The sequence below is a fragment of the Marmota marmota genome, unplaced genomic scaffold, assembly GCF_001458135.2.
Source record: "Marmota marmota marmota unplaced genomic scaffold, marMar, whole genome shotgun sequence".
Classification (NCBI taxonomy): Eukaryota; Metazoa; Chordata; class Mammalia; order Rodentia; family Sciuridae; genus Marmota; species Marmota marmota.
This window is the reverse complement of record NW_025999896.1, coordinates 3,288,533-3,311,702: the sequence shown is the minus strand read 5'-3', so window position 1 is coordinate 3,311,702 and position 23,170 is coordinate 3,288,533. Positions and strand designations below refer to the sequence as shown.

General features: G+C 38.8%; 1 protein-coding gene across 1 annotated transcript in view; it reads left to right on the top strand.

Moving 5' to 3' along the window:
* The window catches only part of Myh8 (myosin heavy chain 8), a 29,602-nt gene extending 19,029 nt beyond the window's left edge, over positions 1-10,573 (top strand). The window contains exons 23-40 of the mRNA XM_015504488.2: positions 8-250; positions 331-507; positions 586-731; positions 811-901; positions 989-1,378; positions 2,004-2,130; positions 2,430-2,548; positions 2,675-2,871; positions 3,907-4,090; positions 4,174-4,339; positions 4,436-4,560; positions 5,441-5,749; positions 6,384-6,587; positions 7,747-7,872; positions 7,963-8,133; positions 8,299-8,403; positions 9,131-9,226; positions 10,292-10,573. Coding sequence (XP_015359974.1) covers positions 8-250; positions 331-507; positions 586-731; positions 811-901; positions 989-1,378; positions 2,004-2,130; positions 2,430-2,548; positions 2,675-2,871; positions 3,907-4,090; positions 4,174-4,339; positions 4,436-4,560; positions 5,441-5,749; positions 6,384-6,587; positions 7,747-7,872; positions 7,963-8,133; positions 8,299-8,403; positions 9,131-9,226; positions 10,292-10,441 — 3,126 coding nt within the window. The 3' untranslated portion in view covers positions 10,442-10,573. The remainder of the gene's footprint in view (positions 1-7; positions 251-330; positions 508-585; positions 732-810; positions 902-988; positions 1,379-2,003; positions 2,131-2,429; positions 2,549-2,674; positions 2,872-3,906; positions 4,091-4,173; positions 4,340-4,435; positions 4,561-5,440; positions 5,750-6,383; positions 6,588-7,746; positions 7,873-7,962; positions 8,134-8,298; positions 8,404-9,130; positions 9,227-10,291) is intronic.
* Positions 10,574-23,170: the final 12,597 nt, after the last annotated feature.

Sequence of the window (23,170 nt, the reverse complement as noted above, 5' to 3'; positions counted from 1 at the left end):
TCCACAGGAAGCAGATAGCTTAGCTGATGCAGAGGAAAGGTGTGAACAACTGATTAAAAACAAAATCCAGCTTGAGGCCAAAATCAAAGAGGTGACCGAGAGAGCTGAGGATGAGGAAGAGATCAACGCTGAGCTGACTGCCAAGAAGAGGAAACTGGAAGATGAATGCTCAGAACTGAAGAAAGACATTGATGACCTTGAGCTGACACTGGCCAAGGTTGAAAAGGAGAAGCATGCCACAGAGAACAAGGTATGAAATATACTCTGTTGTACTGTATCCAGGTTCTTCTCAGTCAGTAGCAGAGGTCACCTCTTTCTTAACCCCTATAGGTGAAAAACCTCACAGAAGAGATGGCAGGCCTGGATGAAACCATTGCTAAGCTGACCAAGGAGAAGAAGGCCCTCCAAGAGGCCCACCAGCAGACCCTGGATGACCTGCAGGCAGAGGAGGACAAAGTCAACACCCTGACGAAAGCTAAAACCAAGCTTGAACAGCAAGTGGATGATGTAAGCACATTTTTAATGGCCTTTTGAAATATTTATCAAATATACTTTCAATTTTTAACATGTTTATTTTTTCATTAGCTTGAAGGGTCTCTGGAGCAAGAAAAGAAACTTCGAATGGACCTAGAAAGATCAAAGAGGAAATTAGAGGGTGACCTCAAATTGGCCCAAGAATCCACAATGGATATAGAAAATGACAAACAGCAACTTGATGAAAAGCTTAAAAAGTAAAACTCTAAAAAAAAAATTTATGTGATACCATTTTGCAATTAATATGGGTATTAAAATGACTTATTCTTTCTACAGGAAAGAATTTGAAATCAGCAATTTGATCAGCAAAATTGAAGATGAGCAAGCAGTAGAAATTCAACTACAGAAGAAGATCAAAGAGTTGCAAGTGAGTCATCTCACCTCTATTTTTTCTATAGAGCAAAACCACTAAAATTGAGCTGGGTTGATGTTAATGTTCTTGTTTCACTCATAGGCCCGCATAGAAGAGCTGGAGGAGGAAATCGAGGCAGAGCGAGCCTCTAGGGCCAAAGCAGAGAAGCAGCGCTCTGACCTCTCTAGGGAACTGGAGGAGATCAGTGAGCGACTGGAAGAAGCTGGTGGAGCCACTTCAGCTCAAGTGGAGTTGAACAAGAAGCGGGAAGCTGAGTTCCAGAAACTTCGCAGGGACCTGGAGGAGGCCACCCTGCAGCATGAAGCCACTGCAGCTGCTCTTCGGAAGAAGCATGCAGACAGTGTGGCTGAACTTGGGGAGCAGATTGACAACCTGCAGCGGGTCAAGCAGAAGCTGGAGAAAGAGAAGAGTGAGCTGAAGATGGAGATTGATGACCTCAGCAGTAACGCAGAGGCCATTTCCAAAGCCAAGGTATTCAATACTGAATCTAAATGAGGGTAATGACATAAAAATACTCATCCACTGTTCTCTGGCATTAAACATGGTTTGCAGGCATTTTATAGCACTACTCAAAATATTTTTATCCTAATATATTCATTTTATTTCATTTTTTAAAAAATTACTGGCTATCGGGCTGGGGATGTGGCTCAAGTGGTAGCGCACTCGCCTGGCATGCGTGCGACCCGGGTTCGATCCTCAGCACCACATACAAAGATGTTGTGTCCGCCGAAAACTAAAAAATAAAAATATGTTTAAAAAATTCTCTCTCTCTCTCTCTCTCTCTCTCTCTCTCTCTCTTTAAAAAAAATTACTGGTTATGACCCACTAAGAGGATTTCAAAATTCACTTTAAGCAAGTGTCAATATCATTGGAATACACGAATGGTCTCCAACAGCAAACAATGCAGAGGCATTATGTACTCACCATGCTTGAACTCTGGCATATCCCACAGAGTTGACATAACTTTCTACTCACACTCGACATAAATTTATACATGCTAAAAATGTTTTAGGAATCAGAGTCTAACTTTCGTTTTTATTTTTTTTATTTTTTGCTGCATTCAGTATCTTTATCTTTCATGGCATCTGCCCCATAGGTAAACCTTGAAAAGATGTGCCGTACTCTAGAGGATCAGGTCAGTGAGCTGAAGACCAAGGAAGAAGAGCAGCAGCGGCTCATCAACGAACTGACAGCGCAGAGGGCACGCCTGCAGACAGAAGCAGGTAAACGCACCTGCTTGGAGTCCCAAGGTTATGGTCTAGGTCAAAGTGATTCAGGGGATCTGAAAAAATAGAAATCCCCCATGCAGAGGAGGACAAACTAACTATCAGAATTTTCTAGGCAGAATAAAAAAGGAAAAAAAGCAAGATGAGCAGATAAGTTTACTAGTTACCCTCTTCTGGCAGTTCTGCTAGTTAGTTCCCAGTTCTGTAACAATATTTAAAAGCAGATTACACACACCAAAGAAGTTTGAGGCTTATTGTTATGCCACTAAAAATTCTTTTGCTTCAATTATTCTTAGGTGAATATTCCCGACAATTAGATGAGAAAGATGCCTTAGTCTCTCAACTTTCAAGGAGCAAACAAGCATCTACCCAACAGATTGAGGAGCTGAAACGTCAGCTAGAGGAAGAAACTAAAGTGAGTTTTACCATTAATCTTCTTGATTAATCAAATCTAAGCATGCTCAATAGGGACAACTTAAGTTGTATAAACTAAGTATCACTAAATACATGAACTAAAGTATCTGAATTGCCATTTCTATAGGCCAAGAATGCCCTGGCCCATGCCCTGCAATCCTCCCGCCATGACTGTGACCTGCTGCGGGAGCAGTATGAGGAGGAGCAGGAAGGCAAAGCCGAGCTGCAGAGGGCGCTGTCCAAGGCCAACAGTGAGGTTGCCCAGTGGAGGACCAAGTATGAGACGGATGCCATCCAGCGCACGGAGGAGCTGGAGGAGGCCAAGTATGTGCTGTGAACTTGGAGGAGTAGAAAGACATAGTCTCTTAGTAGTGCAACTCTGCAACTCCTAGAAATAGCTGTGATTATTTTGATAATATAAAAATAGGACAAGCTAATATCCACTGAGTGTATACTATGTGTCAAGTACTGTATTAGTGGATATGTATCCACTAATTTAGTTTTTATAACAATATTATATCATTATTCTTATCCCTATTTTACTGATGAGGAAATTGAAGCCACAAGATGTTAACCAATGAACCTAAAGATATATGCTTAATAAATGTATATAGTTGGGATTAGAACCAGATATTCTGATTCAAGAACCCACCTTCTTAAGCACTGAGTAGACAAACACATCTCTTAAAACTTTTTATATACCAAAGATGCCTTCCAGTATTTTCTTGAATATCAAAACTAAAGTTTTTTGTATCTTAAGAATATATCCTTGCAAACAATTATAAATAAAACAACAATGTAGAAAATTTTAAACAAAAAATAATCATGCCTTTGCTTAAACTATGGAAATTTTCCTGATTTTCTATCAATTTCTCTTTTTTAGATGGTCCAAATATATATATAATTAGAAGAAACTGGCTATTCTCAGGGGGGGAAATGGAACAGAAATGGAAAGTATGAGAAAATAATGCTGGGTATATTTTTGCCCAATAAAATATCTAGTTAGCCTCAAATCCTTTTTGAAATGAGAAAGGATATGTAAATCAATCAGATTTTCCCTGATAATAATTTTCATAACCACCCCCAATCAAAAGTCCTAAAAATTCCAAATTACTAATGAAGTAAGGCCCAATGGCAGCATCCATAGCAGCCTCTAAGAATTCAATGATATACCAAGGACATAAATTCAGTTGTTGACTACTTCAGAACTTTCCATATAGTTTATCAATCGAGACAGCTCTTTCGGCTCCCACAGTTTTGAAAACAGAATGGGTTTTGCAAGTATTGAACAGGACTGTGAGAGAAGCCATGGAGGTTTTCACTTTATCCCTGGTCTTGACTGCCTGGCTTCTTCTTTAGGAAGAAACTGGCTCAGCGTCTGCAGGAAGCTGAAGAACATGTTGAAGCTGTGAATGCTAAATGTGCTTCCCTGGAGAAGACAAAGCAGCGACTCCAGAATGAGGTGGAGGACCTCATGTTGGATGTAGAAAGATCCAATGCTGCCTGTGCAGCTCTCGATAAGAAGCAAAGGAATTTCGACAAGGTGGCCGAGCCTTCTTCAACTTTATGAATTTGTTATTTGGTTTTCCTTCTCCATGTATCTGCTGACAATGTATTGCTTCTCAGGTCCTGTCAGAATGTAAACAGAAATATGAGGAAACTCAAGCTGAACTTGAGGCCTCCCAGAAGGAGTCCCGTTCTCTCAGTACAGAGCTGTTCAAGGTGAAGAACGCCTATGAGGAATCTCTGGACCTACTTGAAACACTAAAGAGGGAAAATAAGAACTTGCAGCGTGAGTCCTCATGACCCTCACTGCCTATGCGGCCCTGACAGGACCTTCCTGTGTTGCTAGAGTCTAACTACTTCTCCCTGGTCTTTTCACACACAGAGGAGACTTCTGATCTCACAGAGCAGATTGCTGAAGGAGGGAAACAAATCCATGAATTGGAGAAAATAAAGAAGCAAGTGGAACAAGAGAAATGTGAAATTCAGGCTGCCTTAGAGGAAGCAGAGGTACATATAATTATGTTGTGAGAAAACTCCCAAGACAAACATCAGTGAAAACACTGAAAGTGGGTACCATGAGATCTATACATTATTATGGATCTGATAACAATCTGAATTTGTATGATATTTGTGAAGAACAACCTGACAATGGTTATCAAAAGCTGTAAAAACACAAATTTTCTGATCCGTTAATTGTAAGGATTTATCCCAAGAAAATAAAGTTAAAAAGAAGAAAAGCTTTAAGATAAAAATGGACAAAAAAAATTATAGAATAGCCATATAATGGCATTCCATATAGCCACCAAATAGGATTAATATGGGGAAATATTTATGATAGATCAAAATATTTGCTTTTTAAAATCAGCATACAGAGTTGCATGTACAACTTTGATTATGTAAAAAATATGTAGAAATGGGAAAACATATTAAGATGGGGAAAAAAACACATTAAGATGACTATCTCTCAGTAGAGGCACAATTGGTGGTTTTAAATTCATTCTTATACATTGCCCCTACATTCTAAAATGAACATATATTATATAATCAGAGAAATATATATTTTTAAAATGATAGTTTCTATACCAGATTAGTATATCATGAACATTTTAATTTATAAAACAGATTGAGTTCATGTTTACTACACATTAAATTTAATCACACAACTTTGCTACTACTAAAAAGAATCTTTTTGTAACAAAGCATCTTCATTACAAAGCTGTCCTATATAATTTGTGAGTGGATAAACAAAAGCATTATTTTGCCTAGGTTTCTCTATTGTGCTTTGCACAATTAGATAAACTTATATATTAATAAGTTTGGGTCACAATGGGATAGGCTCCAGATACTCACATTTTTTTCATTATTAATTGATCACTGTTTTGTTCAGGCATCTCTTGAACATGAAGAGGGAAAGATTCTGCGTATCCAGCTTGAGTTGAACCAAGTCAAGTCTGAAGTTGATAGGAAAATTGCTGAAAAAGATGAGGAAATTGACCAGCTGAAGAGAAACCACATTAGGGTGGTGGAGACAATGCAGAGCACCCTGGATGCAGAGATCAGAAGCAGGAATGATGCTCTGAGAGTCAAAAAGAAGATGGAAGGAGATCTGAATGAAATGGAAATCCAGCTGAACCACGCCAATCGCTTGGCTGCAGAGAGCTTGAGGAACTACAGGAATACCCAAGGGATCCTGAAGGTAAATGGGTCCACATTAGCCTCTCAGACCAGTCAAGGAAGTTACCTGGCTGTCATTCCCCAAATACTTTGCTAGGGGTGAGCCCTTTTTTTGTCTTTTAACAAATTATGTCACTGAATGTATGAAGGCAACTAAATTAAAGGCACATAGAACAAAATATTTTAAGATACCATATAAAGAAAAGCAAAGAGAAGCCCAAAGATTAAGGTATAAACATACACAGAATTTGGTATCAGACAGGCCTAGGTTGAGTCTGTTTTGTCGCTGCCTGATTTTTAACAAGTTATTTAGCCTTTCAGAACTTCTGTTCCTTTTTCTCCAAAATAAGAATGAAATGTTCCACCTCATGGGATTACTGTGAGGATCAAATGAGATAACAGATACTATGTACTATGTAGAACATATGCACAAGGATAAACATTCATGACTCACACATTAAATAACTACTTAAAGGCAGAAAAAGAACAAAAATCTATGTCCTCTATAAGCAAGCAATATAACCATTCTCAAATTCATTCAAATGACATGCATGTCATTTCCTGTTCCTGGTACCAGTACATTCTTCTGGTTTGTCTCCTGTGATGTTTCCCATCCTCTTCATAATATCTAAAATCTTTTTTTTTTTACTTAATAGGAAACCCAGCTGCACCTGGATGATGCCCTCCGGGGCCAGGAGGACCTGAAGGAGCAGCTGGCAATCGTGGAGCGCAGAGCCAACCTGCTTCAGGCTGAGATTGAGGAGCTGAGGGCCACATTGGAGCAGACCGAGAGGAGCAGGAAAATCGCAGAACAGGAGCTCCTGGATGCCAGCGAGCGTGTCCAGCTCCTCCACACCCAGGTGAGTCAAAAGCTGATTATTGGTAAGTGATCAGTCAGATTTGTTTCTATAAATATGGATATATAAACAAGAATGAGAGATATGCTTTAAAATATCAAGTGCCATTACCTTCAGGTGATGGGATTATGGGTGATTTGGGTGTGTGTTCCTATTTTAACTTTTTTATTTTATTTTTTAAGATTCTCTACCAAAAAGTGTTGTTGTTGTTATTGTTGTTAACTTAAAATTGAGGTTTGCCTCTTCAGATTATCTTCAAAACTATGAGGTAGAATAAATTTGAGTAAAGACATCTGTGTCTCCAAACTCTGAAAATGTTCCATACAGGGCGCTCATTAGGGCCACTGCCATATTTGGCTTCACTGTATCCACTGTCTCTGTGCTTCACAGGATCTTTGGCATCCCTGACATGCACAGGCATTAAGTGCAATAGCAACTCCTAGTCATTGTGACACACACACAAAAAATGCATTTCCAAGCATTATCTGATATCCATGGAAGCAGTTTTGCTTCTCTTTGAGAATACTGGGTTGAAAATTTAACAAATTCAGAATTACCCAAGGAAGCAAGCAATGAAAGCTCACCTTCTGAGAAACTTCCTGTTTCAGGCACTTACAAAAAAGAATCTACTCTTTTCTAACACAGTATTCCTGACCTTTTAAGGATAAAATAGTAGTGCCAGGTCCCATCCACTCGAGAAGCTGAGATAGGAGGATCACAAGTTCAAAGCCAGCCTAAGTAACTTAGCAAGGCCCTACATAACTTAGCAAAACCCTTTCTCAAAATAAAAATATAAAAAATAAATGGCTGGGAAATGTTGCTCAGTGGTAAAGCACCCCGAAATTCAATCCCCAGTACCAAAACATAAAAAATAAAAAGAATAGAATATTAGTGATGTCTTATTAAAATATAATTGAAAGAGCAAATAATTAATGTCCATCAATAGGAGCATTCTTACATTTTAGAGGTCCTTATACATAAATTAGATGACTGCTGGAGAGAGAATGAAGGAGTTTCAAACTGTGCAAATGACTGATTTCGGCACTGAACAAACATTTAAAGCTTGATGAAATGTTGGTATCAAGCCAACAACAAAACATTTGTAAAATGTGAAAAGGGCAAACTGAAAATCTTGTCAATTTCCACTGCCATTTTTTACCAGAACACTAGCCTCATCAACACCAAGAAGAAACTGGAAAATGATGTTTCACAACTCCAAAGCGAAGTGGAAGAAGTAATTCAAGAATCACGCAATGCAGAAGAGAAGGCCAAGAAAGCCATCACTGATGTGAGCAAGATGTGCATTTGTCTTCTTGACATACCTGCAGTAACTGCTACCAGCAGGTGTCATTATTTTCTTGATTTATTTGCTAAATAGGCCGCCATGATGGCTGAGGAACTAAAGAAGGAGCAGGACACCAGCGCCCACCTGGAGCGGATGAAGAAGAACTTGGAACAGACGGTGAAGGACCTGCAGCACCGTCTGGATGAGGCTGAGCAGCTGGCTCTGAAGGGCGGCAAGAAGCAGATCCAGAAACTGGAGGCCAGGGTGGGTGTTTCAATCTTTATGAACTTGAGAAAGGAAAAGGAGCACTGCCTCCTACATATGGCTTCCATTCATATCTTGGGGCAAGGGACACCTAGCCCATACCTTCAGTAGGTTGTAGTCTAATTAATATCCCATAAACTAATTACAAGTGTTTCTTGGTTGCAGGTACGTGAACTTGAAGGAGAGGTTGAAAATGAACAGAAACGTAACGCAGAGGCTGTCAAAGGGCTTCGGAAACATGAAAGAAGAGTAAAGGAACTCACCTACCAGGTAAGGGGAACAGCTTTCTAGAATATCCAGACTCCCTTACTCAGAGGGAAAATGAAACCCTGGGGACTATTTATGTGGCACTCACAAACAGATACATCTTACCTCCGTACATATAATGGGTAAAAGATGGTTTCCTATCATATACATATACTCAGCTAGGAAGATTAGGGAGGTCTTTAGAAAATAATACAAAGATGGAGATATAATTCAGTGGTAGAGCATGTACTAAGTATGGGCAAGACCCTGGGTTTAATCCCCCCCAAAACACACACACACACACACACACACAAATACACCAAAAAAAAAAAAAAAGAAAGAAAAAGAGGAGAAAGAGGAGAAGAAAAAAGGGAAATGGCATATCAGAGAAAAGAACTGAGTAGATAAACCGAGTATTAATCCTAGTTTGGCCTGTTGATTTTTGAACTTGAATAAACTACTGATCACTCTTAAGCTTAAGCTTTAGTTTCCTCATCTATAAAACAGAAATAACAGCATCTACTTGCCAGGGAAGAGAGGTAGGGGTTAGAGAAGATGTATGTAATTCCCTAATACAATGCCTGCAAAAAGCAGACATTTAACAAGAGTGGCCACTGTTAATACAATGAGGGAATCCTCAGAGTCGGTCAAGTTTCCCCCTGGTCCACCTGCCATCATACCAACTAATTTATTTTACTACCCATAGTTGGACTAATTTCTTTGGGTTGAATGCACATTTTCAAACTTTCAGACTGAGGAAGATCGAAAGAATGTTCTCAGGCTACAGGACTTAGTGGATAAATTGCAAGCAAAAGTGAAATCATACAAAAGACAAGCTGAGGAGGCTGTAAGTATTTTTTAAGCCCTTGAGAATAGAAGCAAATTCCTACTGAGGTTAAAAGAATGTGTTAATGAGAAAAAAGGAACAAAGAATCTACCATTTATATATATTAAGAAAGGTGAATTTATAAATATGAATTTATCCCCTAGATCTTAATTGCAAATTAGGACTTCAAGAGAATATATTTTTATTATTAAGCACTTTGTAAGAGATGGGGGATAAAGAAAGTTCTAAATAACCCACTTACTTGATAGCTGCAAAGAATATATAGCAGAAACTCTAACACCAGGATGAATATTCCTCTCCCTTCAGATATACGCAAAACGAATGGTTCTTAAAAGCCACACCAATCTTTTACCTGAACTGGTGACTTGTTCACTCCCTACCAGTATCATCAATGGGGGCTCTTGTTCCTGTGTCTGCTCTAGCTACCTTAAGATCGTGGTGAAAGGGCTGGGGGTGTAGCTCAGTGGTAGAGTGCATGCTTTGCATACATGAAGCCCTAGGTTCAATTCTCAGCACTGGGGGGTTGGGGGGGGGGAAAGATGTTGGAAGATTCTCCAGCCATACATTTCCTGGTTGTCCCCTGAACTCTTCCAGATACATGTGGTGGGTAGGAAGGAAGGAAGAGAAGGAGAACAGAAAAGGAAAGGAGGCACAAATGGCAATGAGTCAAACTAACAGAGGTGGTCTTTCTCTTCCTTGCCTTTCTCTATAGGCTGAGTCAAACATGGCAAAACAATACTTGTGGGATTTTTCCTAAGTTATAATTTGACCTTACATTTACTTACTGAACTCTATTGGGATATCTGGGTCTTCTTCCTTTCCAGCCCAGGACATGCACCATGAATAATATCTGGGCTTGACAAGAGGCTGACCCTTGTACTCCAAAACTATTTCTCCTTTTCTTCTTTCAAGTAAAAATTGAAAATGAAGTTATGAATTCTCTCTAGATTTTAAGTCAGATGTGGCAAACAGAACATGAGAAAGAAGTATCTGACTAGAGGAAATAATCCTGTGTAATGACAAGTACAATGAGGACAAAAGTCACAATTCTCTCTCTATTCTTAGGAGGAACAATCCAATGCTAATCTAGCTAAATTCCGCAAGCTCCAACATGAGCTGGAGGAGGCTGAAGAACGGGCTGACATCGCAGAATCCCAGGTCAACAAACTTCGAGTGAAGAGCCGGGAGGTGCACACAAAAATTAGTGCAGAGTAAACACACCTGCCTGATGTTGCCAAGTGGTTGAGAAATGCACAAAATGTGCTATTTTTAATCGCTTGCTTTATCACGTTCATTTTTCTCTTCATGTTAAATAAATAAAACCTACGGTAAATTTATTAACTAAAAGACTTATATTTTAATTTGGAAAATTATTTACTTTCAGGTACAGTTCTCACCTACCTATTTTAACATTTATTTTGTACCTCCATTACCATCCACTGCCCCTTCCCCCACGTTTCCCACAGACACATATTAACATCTTTTGTAGAGCTTATTTTTATTAAATTTCTCTAGACTGTTACAAATTACTAAGGAAAACATTCTCTGATGACACCTCTCCAAACAGACCCACTCATTTAACCATTCCATAAATAGATATTAAATATTTACTGTGTGTTAAATACCGCTCTAAGTAGGGAACAAAACATATTCTAGAAGAGAGAAAAGCAAGAAACAAGTAAGTAATCATATAATGTATAAGATGATAAGTGCTAGTGAAAAATTAAAAGTAGAGGAAGTCAGTCACAATTTTATAGAGAGTAGGTAAGTGGGTGAGCTGCAGCGACAGGAAGAAGGTCAATGTGGCTGAAAGAAATAAATGAGACAGACAGTTCTAACATGAGAGAAAAACCAGGGATGCAGATCATCTAGGGACTGAGTGCCACTCTAAGGCCTTACTTTTACCTTTACCTCAGAGTGAAGCAGGAAAGCTTTGGAGGATTTGAAGAAGAAAAGTGATATCAACATGCATTTTAAAAGAATCACTTTGTCTGCTGGCTTGTATAAAGAATGAAGAGAGCAAAGGAAGAAACTGGGAAACCGATTATGCACCTATTGCAAAATAAAAGGTTAAAAAATGTCAATGGCTTACACCAGAGAAATAGCATTAGGAGAGGATCAGAAGTGGATGAATTCTAGATTTACTGAAGGTAGCACACATAGGATTTTCAGGTAGGTTAGCTGAAAGAGGGAAAGAGGGAGAGCGAGAAGAAAAGAGGAAAGAGGGAGTGAGGGGAACATAGAGGGAGAGAATGAACTATGAAAAGAGGGATGAAGGATAAAATAACTTTGGAGAAGTACAATATCAAAGCCGGCCTTCAGAAAGAAGGAAAGCAGTAGAACAAAAATGCAATCTAGAAAAGACTATACTTCATGTACTCCTTCTTTCACCTTCTAGCATCTAATCTTCCCCACCTCTCAACCCCTACCAATCTCAATCCTTTACAGTATAAATTGTTCATCTCATAATCTCAAATATGTCTATAATTAATAACAACAGTTTGAAACAAAAACAAAGACAAATTTTTCATAATGTCTCTTGAAATTTTGGGTCAAAGAAGAAATCAAAACCACAATCATGAAAACTACTAAATGTAAACCTTAAGAGAAAATCTTTGTGACCTTAGATTAGGCAATAATTTCTTAGATCTAATGCTAAGAGCATAAGCCATGAAAGAAAAATTAATAAATTGGACTTCATCAAAATTTAAAGCTTCTGCTCTTCATTAAATACTGTTGTGAAGAATGAAAAGATAAACCAGAAGCTAAGAAATAGTTTTTGCAATTTATATCCTTCATAAAAGACTTGTATTCTGAATAAAAAACAAATCTAAAAGTTCAATTAAAAAAACACCCAAAACTTTAAAAGGTTTAAACAAATGTTACACTAAAGAAAATAGGCATGCTGGGTACGGTGGCATACACCTGTAATCCCAGCCACTTGGGAAGCTGAGGCAGGAGAATTGCCAAATTCAAGGTCAACCTAAAGCAATTTAGTGAGACTTTGTCTAAGATTAAAAAATAAAAGGGCTGGGGATGTGGCTTAGTGGTTAAGCATCCCTGAGTTCAATCCCCAGTATCAAAAGAGTAAAAAGAAGAAAACAACAAAGGAGAAGATGACAGAGAAGACAACAAAATAGAAGGAGGAGATGGAAGAGGAGGAGAGAAAACATGCAGAATTTCAAAAACCGAAAAATGCTCAGCATCATGAGTCAATAGGAAAATACCAATTAAAACATGAGATACCACTATACACCTATTTCAATGATTAAAAGACCAAGAGTTAGCCCAGAAGTGGTAAAATGGGCCTCTCACAGCTACTAGTCATAATGTAAAATGGTACAACCACTTTGGAAAACAGTTTGGCAGCTCTTTAAAAGTTGATAAATTATACATATGAGCCAGCCATTCCATTTCTGGTTATTTATCCAAGAGATATCAAAATATACATCCACATAAACACTTGGGCACAAATGTTTACAGCATATTCATTTCCAATAGTCAAACACTGGAATCCGAATGTCCACCAACAGATGAATGGATAAATTGTGGAACATAAATAAATGGAATTCTACCCAAAAAAATAAAAATCTCAAAATATTTACTTTTTTTTTTAATAGTACAGGGGTTTGAACCCAGGGGTGCTCTACCACTGAACCACATCCCCAGTTCTTTTTATTTTATAATTTGAGATAGGGTCTTGCTAAGTTGCCAAGACTAGATTTAAACTTGCTATTCTCCTGCCGTGGACTCCCCAGTCACTGAGATTAGAGGCATGTGCCACCACTCCCAGCAGATAATTACACTTATTGAAAGTAGCACAACACCTCTCCAAAAAAGTACATACTGTATGATTCCATATATATAAAATTTCTAGAAAATGAAAACTAATCTATAGTGACAGAAAAAAAAAAAAACTAATGGTATGCAGAGGGAAGTTAAGGGAGAATAAAGAGGACAGTAGGAGAGAGCAAGAATCGTCTTGGGGTTAATGAACATGCTTATTATTAACTAAGACGATGGTTATACAAGTGTGTACACATCAAACTTAGGCTGTATACTTTAAATGTGCTGTTTATTACATGCCAATTATACTTACACAAAGCTATTAAAAATTCTTCATTGAGGGAAATACTACAACACTTGAATATTGCATATCAAATTTTAAAGCCAGAATTAAAAATTTTGAAAGGAATTGCAGTAAACCGGTTCATTAGTTCACTGATATTTTACTATGCTGAGTTCTCCATTTCATGACTACAGTCTATTTCTCCATTTATTTATATCTTGACTTAATCAGTGTTTTGTAGTTTCTAACATGTAAGTCCTGTGCATTTTGTTAGATTTACACATTTTACTTTTTTTGTAGTAAACATAAATGATAAATCTTGGACTTCCAGTGAGGTTATTGCCCAGGAATCCATGATAAATTGAAAATATCCTACTCCAAACATGCATTTAATACATCTAACCTACCAACCATCCTAGCTTAGAAACACAAGACATCAGATATCAGTTGTTTCCCCTGGTGATCAGAGGGCTGACTGGGAGCTGCAACTCAAGAGACAGTTCTACTGCATATTAGTCTGGGAAAAGACCAAAATTCAAATTTCAGTTTCTATTATATATATGTATATATGTATGGCTTTCATACACTTGCAAAACCAGAACTTCTGTCTGTACACAGACCTATCATAAATTGGGGAGGGTCTGTGCTTTATATCATCAAAAAAATTACAAAATATGTTCTAAAAGCAGAATACAAAACTGTGCTTACAAACTGATACTTCAGTTGCATGTGTTTAGGAACACATACAAACATGTTAGAAAATGGTGGGAAGGGATTTAACCAAGATAGACATAACCTCTGTGATAAAATTTTAGGAGCTGTTTGGGCAAATGTTATTTAAAGGATAAAAATTACATTTAAATGGGAGGAATAAATTCAAGAAATGTATTACACAGCATGATTCCTATACCTAATGACAATATTAATAATTATTATACTATTAATAATTCATTATAATTAGATAAAATAATTATTAATAAGAATTATGGATTATTTTTGAAAGATGCTGAGAGTGTATGTGTTTTCACCACAAAATAAATATGGGAGGCAAAATATCTATAATTAGCTACATTTAAATATTTCCTTTTGTGTGCATGCATATAGGTGTGACTGTATGTGTGTGCATACAAATATATGCATAACACAAAAATATTTCAAAACATCATGGAGTACATGACGAATACCTGCAATTTTGTCAATTAAAGAATAAATTTGAAAAAAATAAAATTTTTCTTCATTATGGTTCATTATATTTTTTAATGTGTTTATTACTTTGGGAAATATTTAAAGGCTCATATTTTTAAAAAGTAAATAAAAATAATCTGCCTCTTAAGATTTCCTATCCAGTTTTCATCACAACTGACAACAGAAAGGTGAAGGGGAGAGGGTCATTTGATGGATGAGACCATTAGCACAGCTGCTAAAAGCTGTGGCCTTTCATCCAAGCTTTCTGTACGGATTAACATTCCAGGGCTAACACCCAGCAGCTGTCAGTGGGCAAACTTAAATTCTGCCTCCTGGCTGTGGCAGAGGTTGGAGCACATGTTCCACATATCAGTGTCCCCAAACACCTTCACCGAAGACTTCATCGGTCACATTTTCCTAAGTGGGAAGCTGAAGCAGCAGCCGTGGGCAGATTCTTAAGCCCTACTTAAGGATGGAATTTACCACTGGATTCCTCCCTCCTGGGCTCCACAGGTCACCAAGATGCTGCTTCCGGAGGCCACAAGCAGGGACTGGGGGGAGGGGGCTCTCCATGATGAAAGAAAAAACATCCCGCCTTAGTGACTGCACCCCCAAACAAGGCTTTTCTTAGATTCCATTAACCTGACCTTCAGGAGAGGACGGACAGTTTTTTTCAGCTCCCAACAGAAACCCCGGCCCGTGGCGCTCTCGGGGAAATGGAGAGGATGAGCGGTGGTGCCAGGGCTCAAATGATGAGAAATTCTGTTAAAAGCATGCACAGAGAAGACGGTTCTTCCACAGCAATGGAACCTTTTTATCCACTATTTTGAAAAAAAAAAAAAAAAAAAAAAAGATTGCTATACACACATTTTAGTACCCAAACTGGATTTTTTATGACATATACTATGTCAATATAATATACGATATTATGATAATATACATGCAAAATTTTTAAATGGGATTTAGAAACTCTAAAGAATTTTCCAGAACTTTCCTTCAGGCTCAGTCATGTCACGTGCCCTGCCTTCAAATTCCCTTTGCGTTCGGTTTTACACACTCGCCACCACAGTCCTTCACACAGTCACTCACTGGGGTCACACGACACAAGCCAATCGCACTCCAGTCCCTAAGGAACCCTCCAATGCGCACTACCCACCAAAACCGGGTACTGCCTCCAGACCAGCGCCAATCATGGCGCAGGGTTACTTCCTGCCTCAGCCTGGCCCCTCCCCTGATGCTCTGGAAGTGATTCCTGTCTCCTGTTAGCAATTGAACTGGGGTCGCTCTCCCGGATGTAGTGTGTCTCCCTCAAAACTGACCGCCGTGTTTCCGTGTATTTTCAGTGTTGTGACCACACACGCGTCTGTACCCCAACTAGGTCGTAAGGGGGTTGAGAAAATAAACTTAATCCCCACTGCCTGGAATAGTTTCATTTATTGAATGAAAAAGCAGACGTTCACTACAGGATTTTTGTTCGAAAGAATGAAGCAATGTTGAGCAGAAAAAGAGCAAGCAAAGCCCGCATGGCCTCACTTCCACGTGGAACCTTAGGATAGATGACTTCATCAGGGCCAGTTCCACTACTTGACTACTCTGGAGGCTGAGGTAGGAGGATCACTTCATCCCAGGACTTCCTGGCCAGCATGGATAACATAGCCAGACCCTGATAAAAATAAAATAAATTAAAAAAAAAATTCAAAGAAATGGCCACTAGAATTTGGAGCAAGGTTGGCGTCAGGGGATGATGGGTGGTCAAAGGTACAAAATTACAACAGATAGGAGAAATAAGTTCTGGTACTCTATGGTACAGGAGAGTGACTCTGGTTACTGGTAAAATACATTTCAAAGTAATTAGAAGAGAGGATTCTGAGTATTCTCAACCACAGAGAAATGATAAATATACAAGGTGATGGATAGGCTAACTGCCCTGATTTGATCAATATGCAACGTATACATGCATCAATAATGAAATTGTACCCCATAAATTGTACAGCTATGAAATGTCATTAAATAAAGAAAAATATCAGGTAATAGAGCTACCAGCAAAGGATAAGGAAAAATAAAATTGTCTTTATTATAACAACTGACATTTAAAACATAAAGTCCTAGGGCTAGGGATATAAGCCAAATGGTAGAGCATGTGTTTAGCATGCACAAGGCCCTGGGTTTGATCCCCAGCACTACAAAAAAAAAAAAAAAGTACTAAATGGAATTCAGCCCAATGGGCTTACTTTAATTTGCAAGGCTCTAAACCATATGACCCCTGCCACTTCAATGCCACCAGTAGTTTCATCCTGCACCAGTGATCGCCTTCTGTTCTTGCCCAGCCACACTCACCTCCTAGGGTCTTTGCTTTTGTTTCCCCCTTTGACATTCTTGCGGCTTGCTCCTTCATTTCAGTTGCGAACTAGTTCTTCTCAAATATTACCTCCTCAGAGAAACTGTCACTGATCCATCTAAGTAGACACCACAGGTCCACTATATCCTTAATCTGCTTTCCTTTCCATTGGAGCATTTATCACTAAGTGACATCTTAGTATATATCTAGTTGTCTGTCCCCACACAAACATACAACCTAGATGTAATTTCCATGAGGGCAGAGCCCGGCACATAAAATCTTCCTTATACATAGTATTTCCTCAATAATGTTTGATGAATAATCAATCGAATGAGTGCATTCTCGCTGTGTGGCTGGCTCCCTGCTGAGTACTTTATACAGCTTTGAATCAGCAGTTCCAGGTGAAAATTTCTTCAACATCCTAGTTTGGTAGGAGATCTCAAACTGGTTTCACTTAGCCCCCATCTTGAGGCCAGGCTTAAGGACTTTGCCATCACACCCCACCAACTTTTCAATTGCAAGAACTCCCTCAGCCCCAAGCAACCAGGATGACTGTCATCCTACTTTCACGTATCCAGGTTCTTATTCTCCCTGTTTGTTTTATTATTGTGTATGGGAGGAAAAGAGGTTGACCTAAGAGTGTTTGGGCTGTCTGAACAGTATGCTAGTTGTGTGTAGGGGTGTAAAGGGAGGATTTGATGGATGATGGACAGGCTGTGGGTTAGCTCCTGGGTCTTACCACACCTAGTATAAAAGATGCAGAAGAACAACATTGACCAAATTTCCAGACCTTTCTGTCCGTGGCAGTGGTTGGTGCATTGTCCAGAAAAAGCTCATGATTCCTCAATCTCAGGTCCTTCTATTGACATGACCCTAACCATTCTGCCCCTTCCCAAACTATTCATTGACTCAGAACCCATCTTAGAGATAGTAAACTAAAAATCAGAAAGGTTAAGTAACTGCCCAAATTCACATAACTTAAGTGGTAAAGTCAAAATTTGGTTCACACACATTCTAATACTCAAGATCCATTCTTAGTTACTACATTATCATGCATATTTAATAATATAAATATATACTTTGTGTCCAACAAAGGATGTAGCTTTTTGAGGGTACATTGTTAAGACCCCAATGGTAGTAATTAAAAGCAGTTCATCATTTTTTTCCTTAGTTCTGGTAAGGCTTTAAGCAACTGAAGTACCAAAACATGGTTAATAGATAAAACAAAGGCAAGTGAAAGGAGACCCTAACTCTCACAGACATCTGTCAAGGTTATGAAGCCAGGCAGGAAAATCTCCAGTTTACTGAACCGACATAGCTGGTAGGATTTATTCGCTGAACAGAATGTTCCCAGACCAGCCACACAATATTTCCATGTTATTTTCAGAGAGATTTATACGTAATTTCAGAGCAGCGTGTATAATTCTGAAAGCATTAATGTCTTACGGGATCTTGTAAAGCCAGGAGCAATGGTCTTCTAACAGAAAGACAAGCCAGATTTGGAGTCAAAAATGTTTGTTTCCACTCTCCCAATTACTAGCTGTATGACTAGTCACCTAACCTTTTGAGCCTCAGTTTCCCATCTGTAAAATTGTAATGTCTATCTCCTCATTGCCATTTAATAAGAATCAATTTAAATAATGCCCTTGAATTCCCCTTATCAATTTTTGCAATGCACATTTTCAGTATGTAAATGCCAGCCGTGAAGAAAGTTACAGATTATACTGGAAAGTTCTGCACTTACGCTCTTGGGTTTGAATAAAATGAAGAGAGGGTCAGTTTTTACCTTCAGCATGAATTAGGCGATCTGTCCAAGACCTCAACTTCTGATTCTGTAAGGTGGGAGTTAGACTAGATAATATGCAAGGCTCTCTTTAGTTCCAGAATCTAATCTTCTCCCTCAAATCCTTAGTTAAGCAGTTCAGATATGAATTAGCATCATTTACTAAATGTACCTGTCCTGTGACTTTCATCCAGAAATTTCTGGTCTTGACTGGGCAACTCCCTGCTGCTCTTTGAAACTTCATCTGTTACATAAGCTCTTAGATACCCTGAGTTGTGAGGGGTAAGACATGATCCTCTTATCAGCACAATTAATTGCCCTTTCTTCTCAAGTAGCCTTCTGAAGAATGACCTTGACCGCACTTTTTCCGAGTCCTCTCTATCTGGCTTTGCTACTGCTTTCTCCTCCTTACTGCGCCATCCAAATCTACATTTTCTCTGAATGCATCTTAATTCTTGATTGATGTCAATATGGTATCCTAGGAAAATCAGGAAAACTTTTTCCTCCTCCTTAACACCTGTTCCCGTCATAATCCCCTGCCTTCAAAGCGGCCACCCCCACCATCCTGCTAATATTACTGTCAGGATCACCTCCCTGGCCAGTTCAATGCCCTGTTCCTGGTCCTGTCTTTCTTTGGCTTTCTGTAGTGTTCTTTTTCTCATATATATATATATATATATATATATTTTATTGAAAAATGTCACTTCCCTTGACTTCCTTTGACGTTAATAAAAGTTACCTACATTTTACAGTTGACAAGATAACTATGCTAGGAGACTGAAGAAAATCCATATTCACAGAACTCCTCTCAGGTTTCAGAGAGAGATGGTGAGGGTGTGATGTAGGAGCTATAGACCACAGTGGAAATATTGGGGGTAAAGATGAGACCCTCTAACATAAGAAAATTCTTGGAGGTGATTGAATATGCTATTGCTTTGATTGTAGCAATGATATCATGGATGTATACATAGGTCCAAACTCATCAAATTGTATACATTAAATACATGCAGCTTTTTGATTATTAATTATACCTCAATACAGATGTAGACAAAAATAAATTAAAAAGCAAAGAAAAAAAATATGAGATCCCATTTCCCTGACAGAGCATCTGTGAGTAGAAAGAGGTAGACACCAAACTTGCTTCTGAAGATGGATGCAATCTTCACTTGAGGACTGAATCACCCAATGAGTAGAAATGCAGGTCAAATGGCTGAGTTATTTGGTTCCAAAAAGTAGAAGAACAAATGAATACCACTAATGGGTAGGGGAAGACATATAGAGAACGAAAGAAACAACTACCAACATCAGTGTGAAGAAAACTGAACTTGACAGAACAGCCATTTCTGGTGAAAATTGTGAATTTTACTCTGAGGTATGTAATGTAATCTTCTATGTTTCCCCCTTTACTCCAGTAAAGTTTGCATTGCTCATTTACATTTTGAGTGGTGGCAGATTATTTGCTGAAACCTGTGTCAGGGTCACAGAGATGAAAATGTATTGTTTGGTATGAACTAGAAACTCCATGCTGAGATGGCCACCTATAGATGATATACACAATGTCTAATTTGATCCCCCATTTCATCCTCATAACTTGGGCAGAAAAAGAAAAAAAAAATCTGACTTTTTTGGCAGAGGGGATTTGCTGAGAGAGGTAAATCAATTTGCCAGTCAGTAAATGGCAGAAGTAAGATGTTGTCTTAGCCTGTTTTCTGTTGCTATCACATAAAAATTGAGGCTGGAAACTTCCTAAAGAAAAGAAGTTTGTTTTGTTCGTGATTCTGGTAGCTGGATAATCCAAACAGCCCGACACAGCATCTGAGGGTGCTCTGGCTCTGTCACAACCTCACAGTGGCAGGAGCATGTTTAAGAGACAAGCTCTATATGCAGAAGAGATCACATGACAAGAGATAAAGCAAGGGGCTGGGATTGTGGCTCAGTCGTACAGTGGTCACCTAGCATGTGTGAGGCCCTGGTTTCCATCCTCAGCACCATATAAATAAAATAAAGGTATTGTGTCCAACTACAACTATAAAAATATATATTTAAAAAAAGAGAGATAAAGCAAGAGACAAGGGAAGGGTTAGTCTCACTCTTTTATAACACCCACTCTCTTGGAAACTAACCCATTCCTGTGAGACCTAATCCACTTTGAGAAACTAGCATTAATCCCTTCCTGGGGATGGTCATGGCTCAATCACTTCCCCCAGGCCCACCTCTTAAAGGCTCCAATACCTTCCAATACCATTACATCCCATGAGAGAGAAATCATATCTAAACCAGAGCATGGCTGGACCCACTTGGGTCTTCTGACTCCAACAAGAAGATATTGCTTCTCACTCTGATATTGGCTTAATTCCAGAATGGAGATCAGTCAATATGATCGGTCCAGAATGTGTTCAGTCAATGTGATCACATCAGCATGTTTTCTCCAAACTGTAGCGTTCACACAGATCAGCAAGTTTTTGCCAAACTGCAGTGTTCACAAAGATCACCCTGAAACATACTCCTTTTACCTCTTGAGGTTAAGAAGTTCTCTTTTCTTGCTGTTTCTAAGTAGAATATGGTAGAAGGAAAACAAAGAGCCTGCATAATGTTCTTTTTGAATCTGTAGGTGGGCTCAGCCTAACCACTGTGAAAACCACCATCTGGTGCTTTGGAAAGTTTTAACAGAGTTGAATTCTTAGGGACATCCAGAGGTAGATTCTAACCATCTTACTGCCTACCTTCCCCCAGGATTATGGAGTCATCAGAGTCAATATGTCACATCAGCAAGTGTTCACCAAATTTTTTAGTCAATAAATAGTTTTAGGTGCCCAGGTTTATTCTTCACCATTATATCCTATTCATCAGGTCTAAATATATCTCTACCATCAGGTATAGACCCATCTTTAAAAAAGAAATTATATATATAAAATCTGCTCACCCACCAGGTATGGTGGTGCATACCGATCATCCCAGTAACTTGAGAGGCTGAGGCAGGAGGATCGTAAGCTCAAGGCCTCAGCAACTTATGAGACCCTCAAAAACTTAGTGAGAACCTGCCTCAAAATAAAAAGGGCTGGGGATGTAACTCAGTGGTAAAGCACCTCTGGATTCTATCCCTAGAACTTCAGAAAAAGAAAAAAAATCCACTCACAAATCATAAAATGTTCCCCTCTGTTCTCAGAATAATGCCCTGACTTCTTAAGTGGGCACTGGAAATCTATCACAAACCTGCCCAGCCTACTTCTCCAGCCTTCACTTCCATGTTAACCCTACCTGACCCAAATCCTGCACTATAGCCAGGCTCACACGAACAGCCTGTCTGAAACATATCCTAGGAAGTCTTGTTTTCTTTTTCTTTTTGTTTTTGGAAGTCTTGTTTTCAAGCCATGATTTTTTAGTTCCTCAAGAACCTCCTCCCTGTTCTCTCTGTATAAAAATCCACTTCCTTTCCATTGGGGGTGTAGCTCAATAGTGAGGGCTTGCTTAGTTTGCAAAAGCCTCTGTGATCTATCTCTAGCAGGGGGAAAAAAAAATCAACTCCTTTAAGAGAAAATGGCAGAAGAGAGAAGAAAAGCATGGCTTTGGAATTAGAAACCCTGGATTTCCACTAAATATGGGGCCTTTGGACAACCCTTTAACCCCCTAAGGCCAGTGTCCCCATTTGGACACTGGGAATAAAAGCAATATAAATGGTATAATTCCTTCAGTCTTGTAGAGAAAATTAAACATAATAAATTATACAATGATGGTATGCAAACTGGAAAGAACTAGAAAACATTATTATCTATGTACTCAAAATGATTATTATCTTAGTCACCACGCCCTTCCAAATCTCTCTCCTCCTCTAAAGTATTAATATTATCATTAAAAGCATTTTGATAATATTTTATATATACAACGCACTTCATGGTTTTCAGACACCACTGTGATCCCACTCCTTTGGGTACTTAGTTTTCATCTTATCCTATCCATGCCTATACACTTTGTTCCCATCTCCACTGTCAACTCCTTTAGGACACTGACCCTATCTCATGGGCCTGGTTCCCCATTCCCAGTACAGAGCTCTGTACCATCCATGCAACTCAAAAATGACATGATTCCAAAAGTGAGAGGTTATAATCAGAGGCTGTAGAGTCGGAGAGGGTCTGAGCCCCATTTCCACTGCCCCGTACCTGTGTGGCCCTGAGTGAGTTCCTTAAACTCTTAGGGCTCAGCTTCCTTGGCCATAAAATGGGAATGACATTGGTGCCTGCCTCACAGAATGATTATGAAACTTCAGTGAACTAATATGGATACAGCTTGACATGTGATGAGTTCTTAATAAGCCTTAACCATTACTATTAAATGAAACTGAGAGTCTGATCCCATGATTTTTCACCTTATCACTTCAGGCTTCTTTCAATATAGATTCCCCTGTGAATTTTCTTGGTTTATTTATTCACCAGAACATTTACTAAGCACCTGTTACATGAAGAAAAAAAAAAGTATTCCTTCAATAAAAGCAGCTGTATGTATGCCTGATAGCTTTCTGTTGCTCTTTTCTGGGCCAAAATTTCTAAATGGATCTCATCCCTCAGCCTTCCA